The sequence below is a fragment of the Phaseolus vulgaris genome, chromosome 4 (genome assembly GCF_051622355.1).
Source record: "Phaseolus vulgaris cultivar YP4 chromosome 4, ASM5162235v1, whole genome shotgun sequence".
NCBI lineage: Eukaryota > Viridiplantae > Streptophyta > Magnoliopsida > Fabales > Fabaceae > Phaseolus > Phaseolus vulgaris.
Window position 1 is genome coordinate 46,033,043 of NC_143501.1, and position 17,907 is coordinate 46,050,949.

The following is a 17,907-nucleotide window of genomic DNA, read 5'->3' on the forward strand; positions in this document are numbered from 1 at the left end:
AAAAGTATCTTTACACAGTCAGAGTTTGTATTACAAGTAATTTTAATGATAAAATATGTTTTTTGAGTTTTGAACTAAAAAAAAAATCCAAAAATCATGTCTCTTGATATAAAAGATTAACATATTTAAAAGAGTAAATGTATTCAAAAATTTTTTTAAAAAAGTAAAATGTTTTTTAAGAAAATCAAAATGATTTTTATGTTTTCTAACCATATGAACTATGAACCAATTTGATTTGATGAAGTACGTATCCTTGCAGAGAACACTGCAGAGTTGTGCAAGCATCGACCAGATAAAGCGAATCCATGCACTGTGTGTGACACTAGGATTCTTGCACACACAAAATCTCCAACAACCTTTGTCATGCAAGTTGCTTCAAAGTTATAAGAATGTCGGAAAAGCAGAACAAGCACAGAGGGTCTTCGATCAGATTAATGATCCTGATGTAGTGTCATGGACATGCCTCCTCAACCTCTACCTTCATTCTGGTCTTCCTTCCAAGTCCCTCTCTGCGTTTTCCCGCTGCTTGCATGTGGGTCTAAGACCTGATAGCTTCCTTATTGTTGCAGCTTTATCCTCTTGTGGGAAGTGCAAGGATTTGGTTAGAGGGAGGGTTGTTCATGGAATGCTGTTGAGGAATGGTTTTGATGAAAACCCTGTTGTGGGGAATGCTCTGATTGACATGTATTGTAGAAATGGGGTGATGGGAATGGCTGCATTGGTTTTTGAGAGTATGGGGTCCAAGGATGTGTTTTCTTGGACTACTTTGTTGAATGGGTACATGTTGTGTAACAATGTGAGTTGTGCTCGTGAAATGTTTGATGCAATGCCTGAAAGAAATTTGGTTTCATGGACGGCTATGATTACTGGGTGTGTCAGAGCAGGAGCTCCAGTTCAGGCTTTGGAGATGTTTAAGCAGATGGAAGCTGGTGATGGAGGAGCTCTTCATTGTGCGGATTTGATGGTGGCAGTGCTCTCGGCGTGTGCGGATGTTGGGGCTCTTGATTTTGGTCAATGTATACATGGTTGTGTTAAGAAAAGGAGGCTGGAGCTGGATGTTGCGGTGAGCAATGCTCTGATGGATATGTACTCCAAAAGTGGAAGGCTTGACTTGGTTGTAAGGATATTTGATGAAATCTTGAAGAAGGATGTGTTTTCATGGACTACAATGATATCAGGGTATGCTTATCACGGGGAAGGGCATCTTGCGTTGGAGGCTTTTTCTCGCATGTTAGAATCAGGGGTTAACCCAAATGAGGTAACCCTGTTGTCAGTTTTAACTGCTTGTAGCCATGCTGGGCTAGTTGTGGAGGGAAAGTTGTTGTTCAACAGAATGATTCAGTGCCGTTACCTGAAGCCAAAGATTGAACATTATGGATGCCTAGTGGATCTTCTTGGCCGAGCAGGATTGCTGGAAGAAGCAAAAGAAGTGATTGGGATGATGCCAATTAGCCCTGATGCTGCTATGTGGAGATCATTACTGAATGCTTGCTTAGTCCATGGGAATTTGAGCATGGCCCAAATAGCAGGAAAGAAGGTAATTGAACTTGAACCAAATGATGATGGTGTTTATATGCTTCTATGGAATATGTATTGTGTTGCTGATATGTGGAAGGAAGCCTTAGAGATAAGGAAGTTTATGAGGGAAAGGAGGGTCAGAAAAAATCCTGGTTGTAGTATGGTTGATGTGAATGGTGTTGTCCGAGAATTCTTTGCTGAAGACACATCGCTCCATGTTAGTGCAGAGCTTTGCCACTTGCTAAAGGGAATGAAGGAGCACTTAGAAACATATCATTTTTAACAACACTCGTGGTGCAGAGGCCTTTGCTATTGAAGCAAATGACAGAAAAGTAGACCAAGAACTATAATTTCTGCATTCGTTTCATTCTTTTGACCCTGGTGATTTCAGTTAACGAAACTCTGAACTATTTATCTTTGTGATGTATAAAGAGACATGTTTCCAATCAACTATATTAATAATGTTTATATATTTATCTGTAAGAAAAATCTTAAAGTATATATTTTCCTTGTATCTGATCTGATCAGGCTTACTTGATTTTTACACGGTTATAACGGCATATCTCATTCCATTTACAATTCATTAGCAGGTGGAATTTCTCTTTCACCTTTCTGATTGTTTGAGATGACTCTTATATTGAAAAGCTAACTAGTTGCTACCCTTTTTTGGTTACACACTAGTTACAACTTGATTATTCCTTTTCAAGTATGTCTTGCTTTATGCTTCATAAATCTATAATTGGTTTAGCAATTTTGAGCATTCATTGTGTTACCCTTATTTTGATGGTTTGGAGTCAATCCTTGTGCTGATCTCCTCTTTTTCTTAAAAATATTCAGAAATCAGAACTCTAAACAAGCAATACACTGCTCAGAATTATATAGAAACTCTACTCATACATATATTTGCATTTAACACAATCCACCGGACTTGAAGACTATAAGTGTGGCCATTGAGCAATAGGCTCATTAGTCATTATGATGGCATTTAGGCACGTCATAGATGATTAATGAAATTCACCTTCTTAACATGAATCAACTGATGAAACAATTCTGTGTTGTAGGAAATTCTTAAACCAGATTGGGTAGAGTTTTGGATATCTTTTGTGTTCTAGTAATCAAATCTGGATGTATCTGCAAGGAGGGCTTACTCAAGGGAGAGCGGAGGATCAATCAATTCATATTCCTGCATACAATTTGTCAGAAGGAAATAACATGATCATCAATCCCCCCTCTCAGCTTTGGTATAAATGAAAATTAATTTGCACCAACGAATGATTTTTTATATTTGAATTCTAATTTAACAATTAGATTGAAAGAAAATGCAATTGGTATAGTACCATTTTCAGTGATGATGTAGATAAAAGGGTTGTTATACTTTGTCTTGACTTGATATAGAGCAACAGTTCCTGAATTCCTTTTGAATAAACAGAAAACCATTTTGAAACAGCCTATAAAAGTACAACTATCCTTTTATTCATCAAGGAGAGTAACCACTTTATTACGATTTGCTTTGTTTCCCTAATTTCAAACCACTTTCATTTTTTGTGCCCCATAAAATGTTATTAGTAATTGCTTCGTTTCCTGAATACCAACAACTTGCTTGCACTTTTTATGCGTCTGAAATATAACTTCTGTAATAAAAAAATATAACAGTTTGCTCTGTTGCAAGATTTCAAGCAACTTTCATTTTTTAAGCCTCTCAAACACTTCTCTATCAAAAGTTATACCATTTGCTTCGTTGTCGAATTTGAAGAAACTTTGATTTTCTATGTGTCTCGATCTGACTTCTCTATCAAAATTTATGAATGTTTACTTTGTTCTCTAGTTTCGGGCATCTTTCATTTTTTCAGCCTCTCAATCTGACTTCACAATCTGACTTCACAATAAAAACTTATGAACGCTTTGCTTCATTCTCTGATTTCAATCAACTTTCATTTTTTATGTGTCTCAATGAGATTTCTCTTTAAAAAGTTATTACAGTTTGTCTTGTTTGCCTAATTTCAAACCACTTTCATTTTTTATTCCTCTCTATCTGACTTCTCTATCAAAAGATATTATTGTTTGCTTTGTTGCCTGAATTCCAGGAACTTCCATTTTTCATGCGCTTCAATGTTCACTTGTGTATTAAAAATTATAAGAGTTTGTTTTGTTGCCTGATTTCAAACAACTTTCATTTTTTAATTCTCTCTATCAAACGTTATAACCTTTTGCCTCATTTTCAAATTTCAAAAACTTTCATTTTCTATGTGTCTCAATCCGACTTCTCTATCAAAAGTTATGAATTTTTACTTTGTTGTCTAATTTTGATCATTTTTCATTTTTTATGCTTCTCAATCTGACATCTTTATCAAAACTTATGACCGTTTTGCTTCATTCCCTGATTTGAAGCAACATTCATTATTTATGTGTGTCAATGAGACTTCTCTATAAAAAGTTATTACGGTTTGCTTTGTTTGCCCAATTTCAAACCACTTTCATTTTTTATGCCTCTCTATCAAAAGCTATTACTGTTTGCTTCGTTGCCTGAATTCAAACAACTTGCATTTTTTATGTGTCTCAAATTTTATTTCTGCATGAAAAAATATAACAGTTTGCTCCCTTGCATGATTTCAAGTAAATTTCATTTTTTAAGTCTCACAATATCTCTTATCTATTTGAAGTTATAACCATTTGCTTCATTGTCGAATTTCAAGAATATTTTGTTTGCTATGCGTCTCAGTCTTACTTCTCTATCAAAAGTTATGAATGTTTACTTTGTTGTCTAATTTCAGGATTTTTCAGTTTTTATGTGTCTCAATATGACTTTCTCAATCAAAACATATGACCATTTTGCTTAATTCTCTGATGTCAAGCAACTTTAATTTTTTGTGTCTCAATGAGACTTCTCTATGAAAAGTTATAACGGTTTGCTTTGTTTGCCTAATTTCAATCCACTTTCATTTTTTATGCCTCTATATTCAACTTATCTATCAAAAGCTATTACTTGTTGCTTCGTTGTCTGAATTCCATCAACTTGCATTTTTCATGCGTCTCAATTTTGTTGTCCGATTTCAAGCAAGTTTTATTTTCCAGGCTCTCAATCTCACTTCTCTATCAAAAGTTATAACCATTTGCTTCGAATTTCAAGAAACTTTCATTTTCTATGCGTCTCAATTCGACTTCTCTATAAAAGTTATGAATGTTTACTTTGTTGTCTAATTTCAGACATTTTTCATTTTTTAGGCGTAGCAATCTAACTTCTCAATCAAAACTTATGACCGTTTTGCTTCATTCTCTAATTTTTTATGTGTCTCAGTTAGACTTCTCTATAAAAAGTTATTATGGTTTGTTTTGTTTGCCTAATTTAAAACTTTCATTTTTTATGCCTCCTACTTCTCTATCAAAAGTTATTACTGTTTGCTTCGTTTCCTGAATTCTAGCAACTTGAATTTTTCATGTGTCTCAATTTTGACTTCTGTATTAATATTATAACAGTTTGCTCCATTGTCTGATTTCAAGAAACTTTCATTTTTTAAGTCTTTCTATCTGACTTCTCTATCTAAAGTTATAACCATTTGCTTTGTTGTCGAATTTCAAGAAATTTTCATTTTCTATGTCTATCAATCCGACTTTTGTATCAAAAGAATGAATGCTTACTTTGTTGTCTAATTTCAGGTGTTTTCTTTTTTTATGTGTCTCAGTCTGACTTCGAAATCAAAACTTATAACTGTTTTGCTTCATTCTCTGATTTCAAGCAAATTTCATTTTTTGTGTCTCAATGAGATTTTTCTATAAAAATTTATTATAGTATGCTTTGTTTGCCTAATTTCAAACCAATTTCATTTTTTATGCCTTTGTATCTGACTTTTCTATCAAAAGCTATTTTTGTTTGCTTCGTTTCCTGAATTCCAGCAACTTGCATTTTTCATGCGTCTCAATTTTGACTTTTATTTTAAAAATTATAACAGTTTGCTTTGTTGTCCTATTCCAAGCAACTTGAATTTTTTAAGCCTCTCAAACTCACTTCTTTATCAAAAGTTATAACCTTTTGCTTCGTTGCTGAAGTTCAGGAAACTTTCATTTTCTATGTGTCAAAATCCGACTTTTGTATCTCAGTTATGAATGTTTACTTTGTTGTCTAATTTAGGACATTTTTCATTTTTTATGTGTCTCAATCTGACTTCTCAATCAAAACTTATGACCGTTTTGCTTCGTTCTTTGATTTTAAACAACTTTCATTTTTTATATGTCTCAGTGAGACTTCTCTATAAAAAGTTATTACGGTTTGCTTTGTTTTCCTAATTTCAAACCACTTTCATTTTTTATGCATCTCTATCTGACTTCTCTATCAAAAGCTATTACTATTTGATTCGTTGCATGAATTCCAACAACTTGCATTTTTCATGCGTCTCAATTTTGACTTTTATATTAAAAATAATAACAGTTTGTTTTATTGCCTGATTCCAAACAACTTGAATTTTTTAAGTCTCTCAATTTCACTTCTTTATCAAAAGTTATAACAATTTGCTTTGTTGCTGAAGTTAAGGAAACTTTCATTTTCTATGTGTCTCAATCCGACTTTTGTATCAAAGTTATGAATGTTTACTTTGTTGTCTAATTTAGGGCATTTTTCATTTTTTATACATCTCAATTTGACTTCTCAATCAAAACTTATGACCGTTTTGCTTCGTTCTTTGATTTTAAGCAACTTTCATTTTTTATATGTCTCAGTGAGACTTCTCTATAAAAAGTTATTACGGTTTGCTTTGTTTTCCTAATTTCAAACCACTTTCATTTTTTATGCATCTCTATCTGACTTCTCTATCAAAAGCTATTACTATTTGATTCGTTGCATGAATTCCAACAACTTGCATTTTTCATGCGTCTCATTTTTTACTTATGTATTAAAAATTATAACAGTTTGCTTTGTTGTCTGATTTCAAGCAACTTTCATTTTTCAAGCCTTTCAATTCCACTTCTCTGTCAAAAGTTATAACCATTTGCTTCGTGATCGAATTTCAAGAAACTCTCATTTTCTGTGCTTCTCAATCCGACAAGGTCCCACCAAACTTCAGAAGGACCTCAGCAGAAGAAGAACTAGACATAGGACAAAACCTCAAATGTTCTTTCTTCTAGTCTTTTTAAAAGATAAGTTTATGTAAATAAATTGGACTCACTTTGGGGGTCCAAATAGGAGAATAAGCTAGAGTAGGGTTCACTTACCATAAATTGGGGTGTACTTAGCATAAATTGGGCTTGTGCCAAGCACACCTTTCATGACAAGTTCTTCTAAGTTTAGGGTTTCTTTGACCTACCTTCTAGAAAGTTTCTCACAAATGACACCCATAAACCCTAACCCGAAACCCTAAAATTTCACACAATTGAAATTGAATAGAAAATAAGTTGTTTAAGTGTTTAGTGAGCTTTGTCCCCTAAAGTTCTTGAGTCTTATCTCCTAAAGCTCCTTCACCACTCATCTTGGAGTACCTCCTTCTCTAAGTGGCGTGACAACCTTCTTCTTCCATAAGCTTTCTTCATCTCTTCCTCTTTTTATCTTTCTTTTTGCATCATCCATTCCATTCATCTTTATGATATCATGTTTGCCTTTTAATTTTGGTTATCAGTTATCTTGGATGCTGAGATGACTGACTTAATTGTGAAGTGTATGTTGTGTCCTTGGTTATCTCCTTATCTAATTGAGTTGTATCAATAACCAATCACAGCTAAACTCACTAAGTATTGTTTGGACATTAATCATTCTTGATTAAAGATGTGATCATAGAGATCACAAGTGTTTGCTCACTTAAGAGTGTTAACGTCTTATGATGTATACAAATATAAGTACTCTCTTGTAGTTTGCTATATGAATACAATAATATTCTTCTACAAAGCTTTAAGGTCAGAAAAAATTTGTGAGAGCGTGTTTTAGCACATATGAGTAGGGAACCACACAATATTCAACAATTAAGTCATTTTGTTGGTCCGGATCAAATTTTCATAAAAAATGGTACAGGTTTGCTACACATATTAGTGTTGTTTCCTCTTCATTTGCATCACATATTGCTACAGATATAACTTTTAAACGTAACATTTTGTTACATCTTCCTTCTATTACTAAACACTAGTCAATTTGCCAAAGATAACTCCATTTTCTTTGAGTTTCATCCTCATATGTGTTTTGTTAAATCTCAAGAAACAAATGAAGTTCTTCTTTAAAGAATTGTTGTTGTTGATAAAATTTATTGATTTCACAATCTCAAGCATAAAGATCCATCCTCTATGTCCTTATCTTCACCATCCTTGGTGGTTCAACCATTATTCGTTCTTTGTTCAATGTGTTAAAGCTATTAGATATACAAATTTCGAAGTAAATTTTGGAAAAAGAGGATCAAGAAATATCCTATGATAAAGAGTTTACAAATTTGAAGAGTTTTCTTGCATCTTCTTCCACTTCTTTCAGCCCACCTATGGTGAAAATTCTTTGAAACTTCACAGAATCTTCTTTTTTATTCTTTTCTGCTGTCTTGCTTTTTTTATTTATTCTTGAAGTTCCTTTTCTCATTCTTTATTAGATTCTTTTTCAATCATAGTTACATCAGTAATCTATGACGACCTTCTCATATTACCTTGTATGTCATTTATAAATACTATTTGTCTTTTATTGATGTTTTTTTCATGTTTACTTGGATTCTCCTATCAAATCTAAAGTTGAAACTTATACGAATCTTTAATTTTCTCACTAAGTTGCACATTCCTTCTCCTACCCCAATTCTACTTTGAAATTTTCACATTTCTGCCTTGAATCAGTGGTTGATTTGCTAACCAAGTTCCTCAACTCAATAGGCAAACTCAATGTGAAAAATTATTGGTCTTTTCTTCCTACACCTCTGTAGTTTCTTCTACTAACCATACTTCTTAAAATACCAAAATTGCCCTATATTCTACTTATGTTTTTTTCATTCCATAAATACTTTTCAAATTTTATAATCTAGAATATGTTTCTTAAAAAAATACATTTCATATTGCAGAATTCAAAAGATATTTTCTAAAAATAGCTTTTAGATTCTATAATATGGAATGTTTCTTAAAAATCATGTATTCTAAATTGTGAAATCCAAAAAGTATTTTTACCATTCAAAAAATATATTTTAAGGGTCAAATGGTCACTTACGGGGGAGTCAGGTGCAAGAAGAAAACACCAAAACTATTCTTCTATCCCATTAGAATTAGCCCTGTTAGAGCAGTTAGCGAAGACTAACCTTCTCTGTTATAGAGCAGCTATAAATAAAAATCAAACCATTCAATTAGATATTTTAGTCCATTGTTTCTTTTAGACCTTACAAAAAACAATGTGATACATGTATATATCTCCTTATAGAAATGATGGTATTTGGCAATGGCAAGCTGCATAACTAAATTTTTTACAGACCTGATGCATATCCACGTTTTCAGAGCCATATCATATATTCTGCAACATTTTCTAGATCCAAGCTCCCAATACTTTTGCTTCTGGAGGAAAAAAATGAACCAATAAATTATATATTTAATAAACCATTGCCAAATTTGGTCTCAGTGCTTAGTGCATAAACCCAAGGAGAATATACATGCTAGCATTCATATCACTAGCATTGATGAATGCTGTGGTCTCAGTGCTTAGTGCACAGTCCTCTCCCCATGAGTGAATTACGAATGCGTAATTAGTCATCTGTTATACAATAAATGCACTAAATCAAGCTTTAGCAGCAGCGGATTTCGACCAAATTGTATAATCATTGGCTTTCCTTTTAATACATATCCATTCACCCGATTCTGCAAAATGGTAATATGAAATACAAACCATTACTAACACAAACAAGAAGATAACTTGATGAAAAACTTGGGACAGTTATTCAAAATTACCAATATTATTAGCATGTCAAACTCTACGTACTACAGTAACAATCAACAAAAAAAACTGCAACAATTTTGTAAGAGAAACGAAACTGCAATTCTAAAGGAAATAAAAATCTGAAACCAAAATCGTCTTGATTAAAACAATTAAAAAGAACACAACCAATCTCCTGTGAGAAACATACCAGAGCAAGATGAGCCAATTCAATAGAGGGGAATGTCAGAAATGCTTGACCCCTCATTCGTCCTTCCTGAAATTGAAAACTTGCTATCAATTTCAGTCTCACAGATATGCTACCACAAGAATTTCATGGGGATATAAGTGCAGGTTAGTTGAGTCAGCACTCAATCATGTAACCCCAAACTGGCATGTTAGTCAACTGAATCATATAACAAATAGAAAATATTTATTTTGGAGCTATATTTGCATAGCCTCAACAGATAAAAGTTGATTATGGAATGTGAATATCCTACCTGCATTAGTTTGACTTGAAGACCAGACTTAGCAGCCTCAACACTTCCAAACAAGGACCCTGTAGCAATAAAGGTAAAATAAGGTAAACTGTGGAGGTAAGATCCATACAATATATTATGAAAATCTCAAAATATTTATTTTTATTAATTCATTATGTTTCTTTTTTGGATTGTAAAACATTCAAATAGCATGTGACAAGTATTAAACAAGACCTGAATCCAGTAAAAGTCTTGGGAGCTTACCAAATATATAATAGAAATCATCAGCAATCACATCTTTTGCCAAATTCTTAACATACAACACAGGAGCAGGATTTCCAGCTGTATAGTTCTGTACAACACAATCCATCAGTTAAAAAAAGTCCCATAAAGAGGCATGTGTACACCATGGAAGCTCTAATAAATTATTTCTAGATCAATCTTTCAGAAGTCATAATACTGTAGTAGAAATAAGGTGAGAACCAGAGAATCATGCCTCAAGGGTCAGGAGGAAATCAAGAAGAACATTCGAGCGTGCAGCTTAATGAAATGGACAGGTGGTAGAAAGAGAATGAGAATTCAAGTAAGGCTCCTCACTTAAGATTAAACCAATACAAGTTTATTGCACTCAAAAACTAGCTAAACAGAGCTTCTAAAAGATCATGAATGGAAAATCCAAGCTACTCCTAAATTTATTTGTGAAAAGTGCAAGCTCTCTAAATTGGTGAGATAGGATACTTTTCAAAAGCTAAACAATATCTAAATTCCCTGTTTTCACATACAATTACAAAATTGTCACCTTTTTTCTAATTTTGTTTCTTTTTTTCTAATATTTGTACAGGAAGTGGTGGAAACAGTGAAGCAAAATGAGAGCAAGATGACCTTTTTATTTAGAAAAAAAAAGGCATATGCACCAACAATGCAAAATAGTTTTACACTGTCATTCCAATCACAAGCCATGTATGGTAAGTTCAAAATGTAGTGATGGTTTTTTTATAACCACAAAATGAAAGGAGAACCCAATTCATGAATTTGAAACTATAGGGATTAAAATTAGGTTAGAGAAAGAAAAATATAGAAACAAATATCACATTTTCCCTTAATTATTTTATAAATTATACTTAGCACAATTTATGTTTTATTAAATGCATATTTTTTTTATACCAACAATGCATAATGCATAATGTAAACCTCTAAATTGTTAATTATTAAATTTTTCCGGATTAAGATTAATTATAAAATCATGTAATCTTTAATAAAATTTTAATGTTACATAATGGTTAAAATTCACTCATTTAGTTAATATTAATATTCAAAGTTGAAAAATAAATAAATATTATATATAACAATAATAAAAAACACTTATACTTTTTCGGACTTGTTTCAAAATCCAACTCAAAACAAAATTTATAGAACAACAAAACTAAAAAAACAACAAAATAGATTGAAATATCAACCTATAATTGGTTTAGCAATTTTGAGCATTCATTGTGTTACCCTTATTTTGATACTCCTGCATACAATTTGTCAGAAGGAAATAACATGATCATCAATCCCCCCTCTCAGCTTTGGTATAAATGAAAATTAATTTGCACCAACGAATGATTTTTTATATTTGAATTCTAATTTAACAATTAGATTGAAAGAAAATGCAATTGGTATAGTACCATTTTCAGTGATGATGTAGATAAAAGGGTTGTTATACTTTGTCTTGACTTGATATAGAGCAACAGTTCCTGAATTCCTTTTGAATAAACAGAAAACCATTTTGAAACAGCCTATAAAAGTACAACTATCCTTTTATTCATCAAGGAGAGTAACTTTCTGAAATGAAGCATTGATATGTAGTTGATAACATGTCATTTAAATCATTCACATAAAATGTCTTCTTGAATAGAAATGAATAGTATATATGAAATGAAACTTCCAAACCTATTCTTATGACCATAAAATAAAAAACATGTAACTGATGAATAGAAATAAGTATGAATTTGAATAGAAACGGTGAGGCCGAATCCACTTGACCGAGATCAAGGGAACCTGGCCGAGATCTCAGAAGACTTGGCCGAGAGGCTGAGACCTTAGAAGGCTTGGCCGAGACATCAAGACCACTGGAATATGGTCGATGGCCGACCCATGTCATGATGATTTGGCTGACGGCCGACCCCATTACAGTTAACGCTCAAAGCAACATCAGTGAAGTTAATCTATCATTAGAATTAGGTAATGCAACCCTAAGCGGTATCCACCTCGATAAACGGGCCCAACAAGGTAGGCCCATTAGAATAATATAAATAGCACACATTCCAAAGAGTAAGGTATGTCATTTATTATTGTTCACAGCTTACCACCCGCTTTACTGACTTGAGCGTCGGAGTGCCTTCGTAGGTACCCCACCATCCGATGTTCAGCCGAGTGCCGAAGGAGAAGCAGGAGGACGAGAAGAATCTCAGCTCACCACCCAGTCACCTCTCCGACCGAAGGAAGGAGAAGAAGACTTCAATAGTTCTCTAGGTCCATCTTTCTAGTAGGAACAGAAACACGAAGAACATAATAAATATATAAAATAAGTTAAGGTTTTGAACATTTTATTAAAATGTTATAGGTAACTTCAGTTTAGATGTTATCAAATTATTTAAAGTTTCTTGATCAATTGTGCAAGATCCCCTCTATAGTATTATATTAAAGTATTATTTGACAAATATGTACGTGCAGCAGACTACAACTTGGTGACATGGATGGTGAAATAATCAAAAATAGAAGACAATGACATTCTCCCTTTTTGAAATGGGAGACCAAAACTTTAGTATTATTTCCTTTTCATTCTCATTGTTTTTCTTTAATTCAACCTATTTTATTTCATAATTTGTTTTTCCTGTCTTCTTTATCTTTCTTTCTTCTTCCACCGTTTACTTTCTCCTCTCTAATGCAAACAAGATATATAGCCTTTTCTGTTTCATTGTCGTGAAGTTTTTTTTAGGATTTGATTAATACTATTGTTGGGTGGTTAAGATTTAATTGGTAGATATTGGTATTTAATTGGTTGGGATTTAATTATCATTTATAAGGTTCTCTGTTCAAAGTCTACTCATTCTTCGAAATATCAGAACAGCTACCACTAACTCTTCTGTGATTCAACAGGCCAAAACTATGTCTGCTTCTGAACCAGTTGTTCATGTGGCATTGCTCCCAAGTGCAGGCATGGGTCACCTCAACCCATGTCTGAGACTAGCAGCAGTGTTCCTCCGCTATGGATGCAAAGTCACTCTCATCACTCCCAGACCCACTGTCTCTATTGCTGAATCAAACCTCATCTCTAGATTTTGTTCTTTTTTCCCTCACCAAGTAACTCAAATTGACTTCAACCTTATTCCATTGGATCCAACCACAGTTGCCCCCAACATTGACCCTTTTTACCTTCAGTTTCAAACCATTCGTCACTCCATTCACCTTCTATATCCAATCCTATCTTCACTCACAACACCACTTTCTGCTTTCATCTACAATGTTTCTTTAATCTCCGCTGTAGTCACAATTTCTGAGAAACTCTTTTGTCCCAGTTACATTTACTTCCCCACGGCAGCTAGAATGTTCTCTTTCACTGCCTACGTTTCTGTTCTTGCTGATTCCGATCCGGCTGCACAACCGCACCCTTCTGCGTTCATTGGTGATGCTGTTCAAATTCCGGGCTTCACATCACCTATACCCAGATCATCGGTCCCTACCGCTTTTCTTCTTCAAGGTAGCAACTCCTTTCAGAGAATGATCATGGAGGACAGTCGCAAACTCACCAAGCTCGATGGGGTTTTCATCAACTCCTTTGAGGAACTGGAAGGAGAGGCACTAGCAGCGTTGAATGAAGGAAAAGTGGTTAGAGGGTTGCCCCCGGTGTATGGAATTGGTCCCTTAATGCCCTGTGAGTTTGAGAATGTGGATCAAGGTCAAAAGGGTGGCATGAGTTGGGTACTGGAGTGGCTTGATGAACAAGCTGAAGGGTCGGTGGTGTATGTTAGCTTGGGGAGCAGGACTGAGACAAGGAAGGAGCAGATAAAGGACATGGCTTTGGGGTTAATAGAATGTGGGTATAGTTTTTTGTGGGTGGTGAAGTTGAAGAGGGTTGACAGAGAAGAGGAGGAGGGTTTGGAGGATGTGTTGGGGAGTGAGTTGATGAGTAAGGTGAGGGAAAAAGGTGTGATTGTGAAGGAGTTTGTGGATCAGATGAAGATTCTTGGGCACCCTGCAGTGGGGGGGTTTGTGAGTCATGGAGGGTGGAACTCAATAACTGAGACAGTGTGGGAAGGGGTGCCTATTCTGACATGGCCTCAGCATGGGGATCAGAAGATGACAGCAGAAGCCATAAGGATGAGTGGGGTGGGGATTTGGGCTGATGAGTGGGGCTGGGGGACAGAAAAGGTGGTGAAAGGGAAGGAGATTGCAAAGAAAATCAAAGAGATGATGAGCAATGAGTCTTTGAGGGTCAAAGCTGGAGAAATGAAGGAGGCAGCAAAGAAGGCTTGTGTCGTTGGTGGGAGTTGTGAGGTTATCATTAAGAGACTAATTGAGGAGTGGAAGAAGAATGCTCAAGTCACCTGAGCATTACCACTCAATACTATTTTGCCTATTCACAATATTAAGTTAAGTTTAAGTGTGAATTTGAATTTCTGTTAGAAAATAATACAGTAGTAACATCTATTGCATAAAGTAGTATGCAAACATATACTCAAACTGTAATTTATGGTTACATTTCCAATTTGGTTGAGTGTTGGTGTTTAATGCTTTTTATTTCTTTGTTACAAAATATTCTGAGGGTGTGGAAATTTATCAGAATCCGAAATGTTTTAAGGTTTAAATAGTGTTTAATTGGTACATATCCACTTTATTTCCTTTAGATTTGCAATTCAAGTAATAATTTTCATGATAATTTAAAAAAAAATATGTATAACAAATCATTTTAAAAGTATATATCAAAATATTCATTGTTGGATGCAGAGGGTTGAGGTTGAAGTCTATCTACTTGGCGAGGAAAAGAAGAACAAAGCAAGAGATATGGTTTGACTAAAGAAGAGAGTGTGGGTTTTGGTGTGATGAAAGTGACTTTGCAACCATAATGAAGAAACAATGCTGCTATTCTGAGAAATGGTTGAGGTGAACCATATCAGCTCTTGGAGGGAAAGCCACCTGAACAACAGGTTCAGAAGCAGGCATTCTTTTGTTTGTATGTAACTCATTTAGACAACCATTAGCAGTAACTAACAACCATAATAGTAGTGTTTATTCTTCAAAGGAAAATGCTTCTACGAATAAAATTTTCTTAGCGTAAATATATTTTTAGGAGTTGACATTCTTAGTTAAGATTTTCTTACAAGAAAATAACGACAAACAGAAACTAGAAACTTTAAAAAGACTCAAAATAGAAGACACCTTGTTTATTTGTTATGTGTAGTTCAGTACATGGAACTCAACTTGAGAATAATCTTGTAAGAAAAGTGCAAGTAGTGCATTACACTTTACACACACTAAGATTTGGATATTCAACGTTTAGGATGGAACCCTCTGGAACTGCACTTTGTCTGGCTCAGAAGTTAGAGCTAAACGATTACCATATTGATCCTGATATATTCCAATATCACTGCATGGATAGTTGCAATAATTGCACACACTTGGACAATAAACCATCTTGTAAGCATCCTCGTACTTCTCAATCTTGAACCAGTTGCTGATGGTTTGAGAGCCAGGGTTGCCCAAAACACCACCAGTTGTTGTGACAAACCACTGTTATGTTGAATAATCATAGTCCTTAAGCTTCCACACTGTGGACTGTGGGCAACTTGTGCAGGTGGAGAAATAGATGTTGAGATCAGTGGAAACGCAAATCACACCTTTCTTATCATTAGCAGGTACAAAGCTCAATTGCTTGCCTTGGTAACCATCAACAGCTACAACATCAAGAGGGCAATTTTCACCTGTGACTAAGAGAGAAAGGCCACCTACATCAGATGATGCTGGAACAATGTAGTAATTGTCACCAGCTCACCTTCTTCCCTGATGTATCCACAATTTGCTCTGGTGCAGGACCTGCTTCTCCAACTGGTGCGTTGGTGCTCAAAGCAACCACTAGGACCAATGTTACCAATGTCATCTTCAATTTTCTGTGTTTAATTTTTTTCTTCTTGTAACTCTTGTGAGATGGATATGGAAGAAGAGGAAGATTTACATTTATATTAGCCGGGGATGGATCTAAATCTATGTACCCATGTGCACCAAAGTCATGGATTTCTTCTCATACAATTGGCTTGTATATAAAGGTTCAATTTTGTCAAAAAAATTGTGTAGTTCACAATGCTGTGATTGACTAGATTTATAAGTTTCTGGTGAAGTTGTTGTTTGGTTTATATTCAATCTTTCAGAGCCTAACTTCTTACACCATGTTTAAGACTAGAGTGAAAATGCTTGGTCTGTTTAGGATGTAAAGTAAAAAGAAGCACATAGATTAGTGCATTTCCATTTTTTAAGCTCTGTATTGTGAGATTAATGAATATCTTGCTTTACTCTTTTCTTTTCTTTAGCTTCATTGTTCTTTTCTTCAAATTTATGCAGATGGGGCAGAAAAAGATGTTCCAGAATCAATAATCAAATATTTTGTCTCCCTAACCCAGAACTCCAACTTTTTTGCAGAAAACCCATAATTCAGCAAATTGTACATGCAGTATATTTTATGAGTAAAAATCACTAAGCCTGCAGTTTTTTACATTCCTTTATCATAGTCTTGTTTTAGCTTTTACAATAACTAGTTATAATAATATTTTATTGACTGATAAAATAATTTTTAGAAAACCAGAAGATCATGTGGGGAGGTATTTCTAGAAAACAAAAATGTTCAATATTTTGGTTTACAGTAACAGAGTATTAATTTTGGTCTCTGTAAAATATTTTCTTTGATTTTCATCTCCAAAATTTTCAATCTCTATTATTTATTTTTTGATACGTGAATAACATTTATTTTATGAATTATAAGATTCTTTTTTTCAAGTAACACACATTATTGTATAACATTACTAATATATTTCACTTTAAATACTTATTTAACCTGTTAGTTAATTAATGTTACATAATATAAAGATAAAATATATATATATATATATATATATAAATTTCGATAACTTAAGTATTGATGCAATCATAGTAATAAAAGAGGAAATAAAAGAAAAAGAGAGAAATACATCAAACTTAATTTTTGAATGATAAGAATTTGAGATCTCCACATGAAATATATTTTTTTATCAGCAATAACATATATATAAATGCGAATCACTTTAGGAGTGGATCAACCATTATATAATAAATACATAATCCAACTTCTAACCGTACCCTCCAAACTAAATAGACAAAAACACAGTCCACTCTAAGAAATGCATGCTTCTGTAGAAAGAATTTGAGATCTCCAACGTCTTTTAACATGAAATGCTTGTGTAGAAAAGCTTTTGTTTGTAAAATGACATCATTGATGATAATGACATTCACATATATAAAATTTGAATTGTTCCTTTAGTGAATTTGAAATAATCAAACTTAGATTGTTTGTAATCATGAGAAAGTAAGGTAGTGCTGAATTTGGTAAACCAACTCCTAGAATCATATTCATGAACATGTATAGATTTGTTGTGTTTACAAATAACAAAAGCTAGAGTGATATTTATGATATTGTGTTTATATCCTTGAGGAATTTGCATAAAGATTTCTTCCCTAAGGTTACCATTGAAAAGAAATATTATTGACGTCTAACTACTTTAGATATTAATGTTGAGATGCACCAAAGGACAAGAGTTGACATCTAACTACAAAATTATTGACATCTAACTACAAAATAATTAAATAAAAATTAATTTTAAAGATAAAAAATATTTAATTGTTATATTTATTAAATTAAATATTATAATTATAAAGATTATTGGTATCTAAATTAACTTCTATCAGTGATAAATAATTTTTAAATTGATATATAATTAGATACCAAGATTTTAGATGCTAACTTTATAGTCTAAATAATTGATAGTTAAAATCTAGGTA

General features: G+C 33.6%; 3 protein-coding genes and 1 pseudogene across 4 annotated transcripts; 2 read left to right on the forward strand and 2 right to left on the reverse strand.

The window, feature by feature from the left end:
• The first annotated feature begins 199 nt into the window (after window positions 1-199).
• On the forward strand, window positions 200-2,957 carry LOC137837822 (pentatricopeptide repeat-containing protein At2g29760, chloroplastic). Its single transcript, XM_068646969.2, has 2 exons — window positions 200-1,899; window positions 2,580-2,957. The coding sequence occupies exon 1, from the start codon at window positions 221-223 to the stop codon at window positions 1,799-1,801; it is 1,581 nt and encodes a 526-aa protein (XP_068503070.2). The 5' UTR covers window positions 200-220; the 3' UTR covers window positions 1,802-1,899; window positions 2,580-2,957.
• A 5,934-nt stretch (window positions 2,958-8,891) lies between these two features.
• LOC137836526 (U11/U12 small nuclear ribonucleoprotein 65 kDa protein) lies at window positions 8,892-10,282 on the reverse strand. The gene is made up of 4 exons (XM_068645197.2): window positions 10,105-10,282; window positions 9,862-9,920; window positions 9,573-9,638; window positions 8,892-9,306 (listed from the first exon to the last, which is right to left on the reverse strand). The coding sequence occupies exons 1-4, from the start codon at window positions 10,208-10,210 to the stop codon at window positions 9,199-9,201; spliced, it is 339 nt and encodes a 112-aa protein (XP_068501298.1). The 5' UTR covers window positions 10,211-10,282; the 3' UTR covers window positions 8,892-9,198.
• Window positions 10,283-12,862: 2,580 nt separating this feature from the next.
• Window positions 12,863-16,197, forward strand: LOC137837820 (UDP-glycosyltransferase 708D1). Of its 2 annotated transcripts, XR_016520404.1 has the most exons (3): window positions 12,863-14,474; window positions 14,830-15,055; window positions 15,383-16,197. XR_016520404.1 is itself a non-coding variant. In XM_090301305.1 (2 exons), the coding sequence occupies exon 1, from the start codon at window positions 12,991-12,993 to the stop codon at window positions 14,431-14,433; it is 1,443 nt and encodes a 480-aa protein (XP_090157431.1). In that variant the 5' UTR covers window positions 12,863-12,990; the 3' UTR covers window positions 14,434-14,474; window positions 14,830-15,163. The 2 variants fall into 2 exon arrangements, 1 of the variants encoding a protein (XP_090157431.1); XM_090301305.1 differs by lacking the exon at window positions 15,383-16,197 and having other exon boundaries at window positions 14,830-15,163.
• On the reverse strand, window positions 15,379-15,979 carry LOC137838887 (miraculin-like; annotated as a pseudogene).
• Window positions 16,198-17,907: the final 1,710 nt, after the last annotated feature.

Bases quoted from the DNA above. Each gene is read 5' to 3' on its own strand.
- LOC137837822 (XM_068646969.2), top strand. From the start codon at position 221: ATGAACCAATTTGATTTGATGAAGTACGTATCCTTGCAGAGAACACTG.
- LOC137836526 (XM_068645197.2), bottom strand. From the start codon at position 10,210: ATGGATTGTGTTGTACAGAACTATACAGCTGGAAATCCTGCTCCTGTG. The intron at 9,921-10,104 runs GTAAGCTCCCAA...TTATTGCTACAG, and splicing joins TGATTTCTATTATATATTTG to GGTCCTTGTTTGGAAGTGTT. The intron at 9,639-9,861 runs GTAGGATATTCA...TTTCAATTTCAG, and splicing joins TTCAAGTCAAACTAATGCAG to GAAGGACGAATGAGGGGTCA.
- LOC137837820 (XM_090301305.1), top strand. From the start codon at position 12,991: ATGTCTGCTTCTGAACCAGTTGTTCATGTGGCATTGCTCCCAAGTGCA.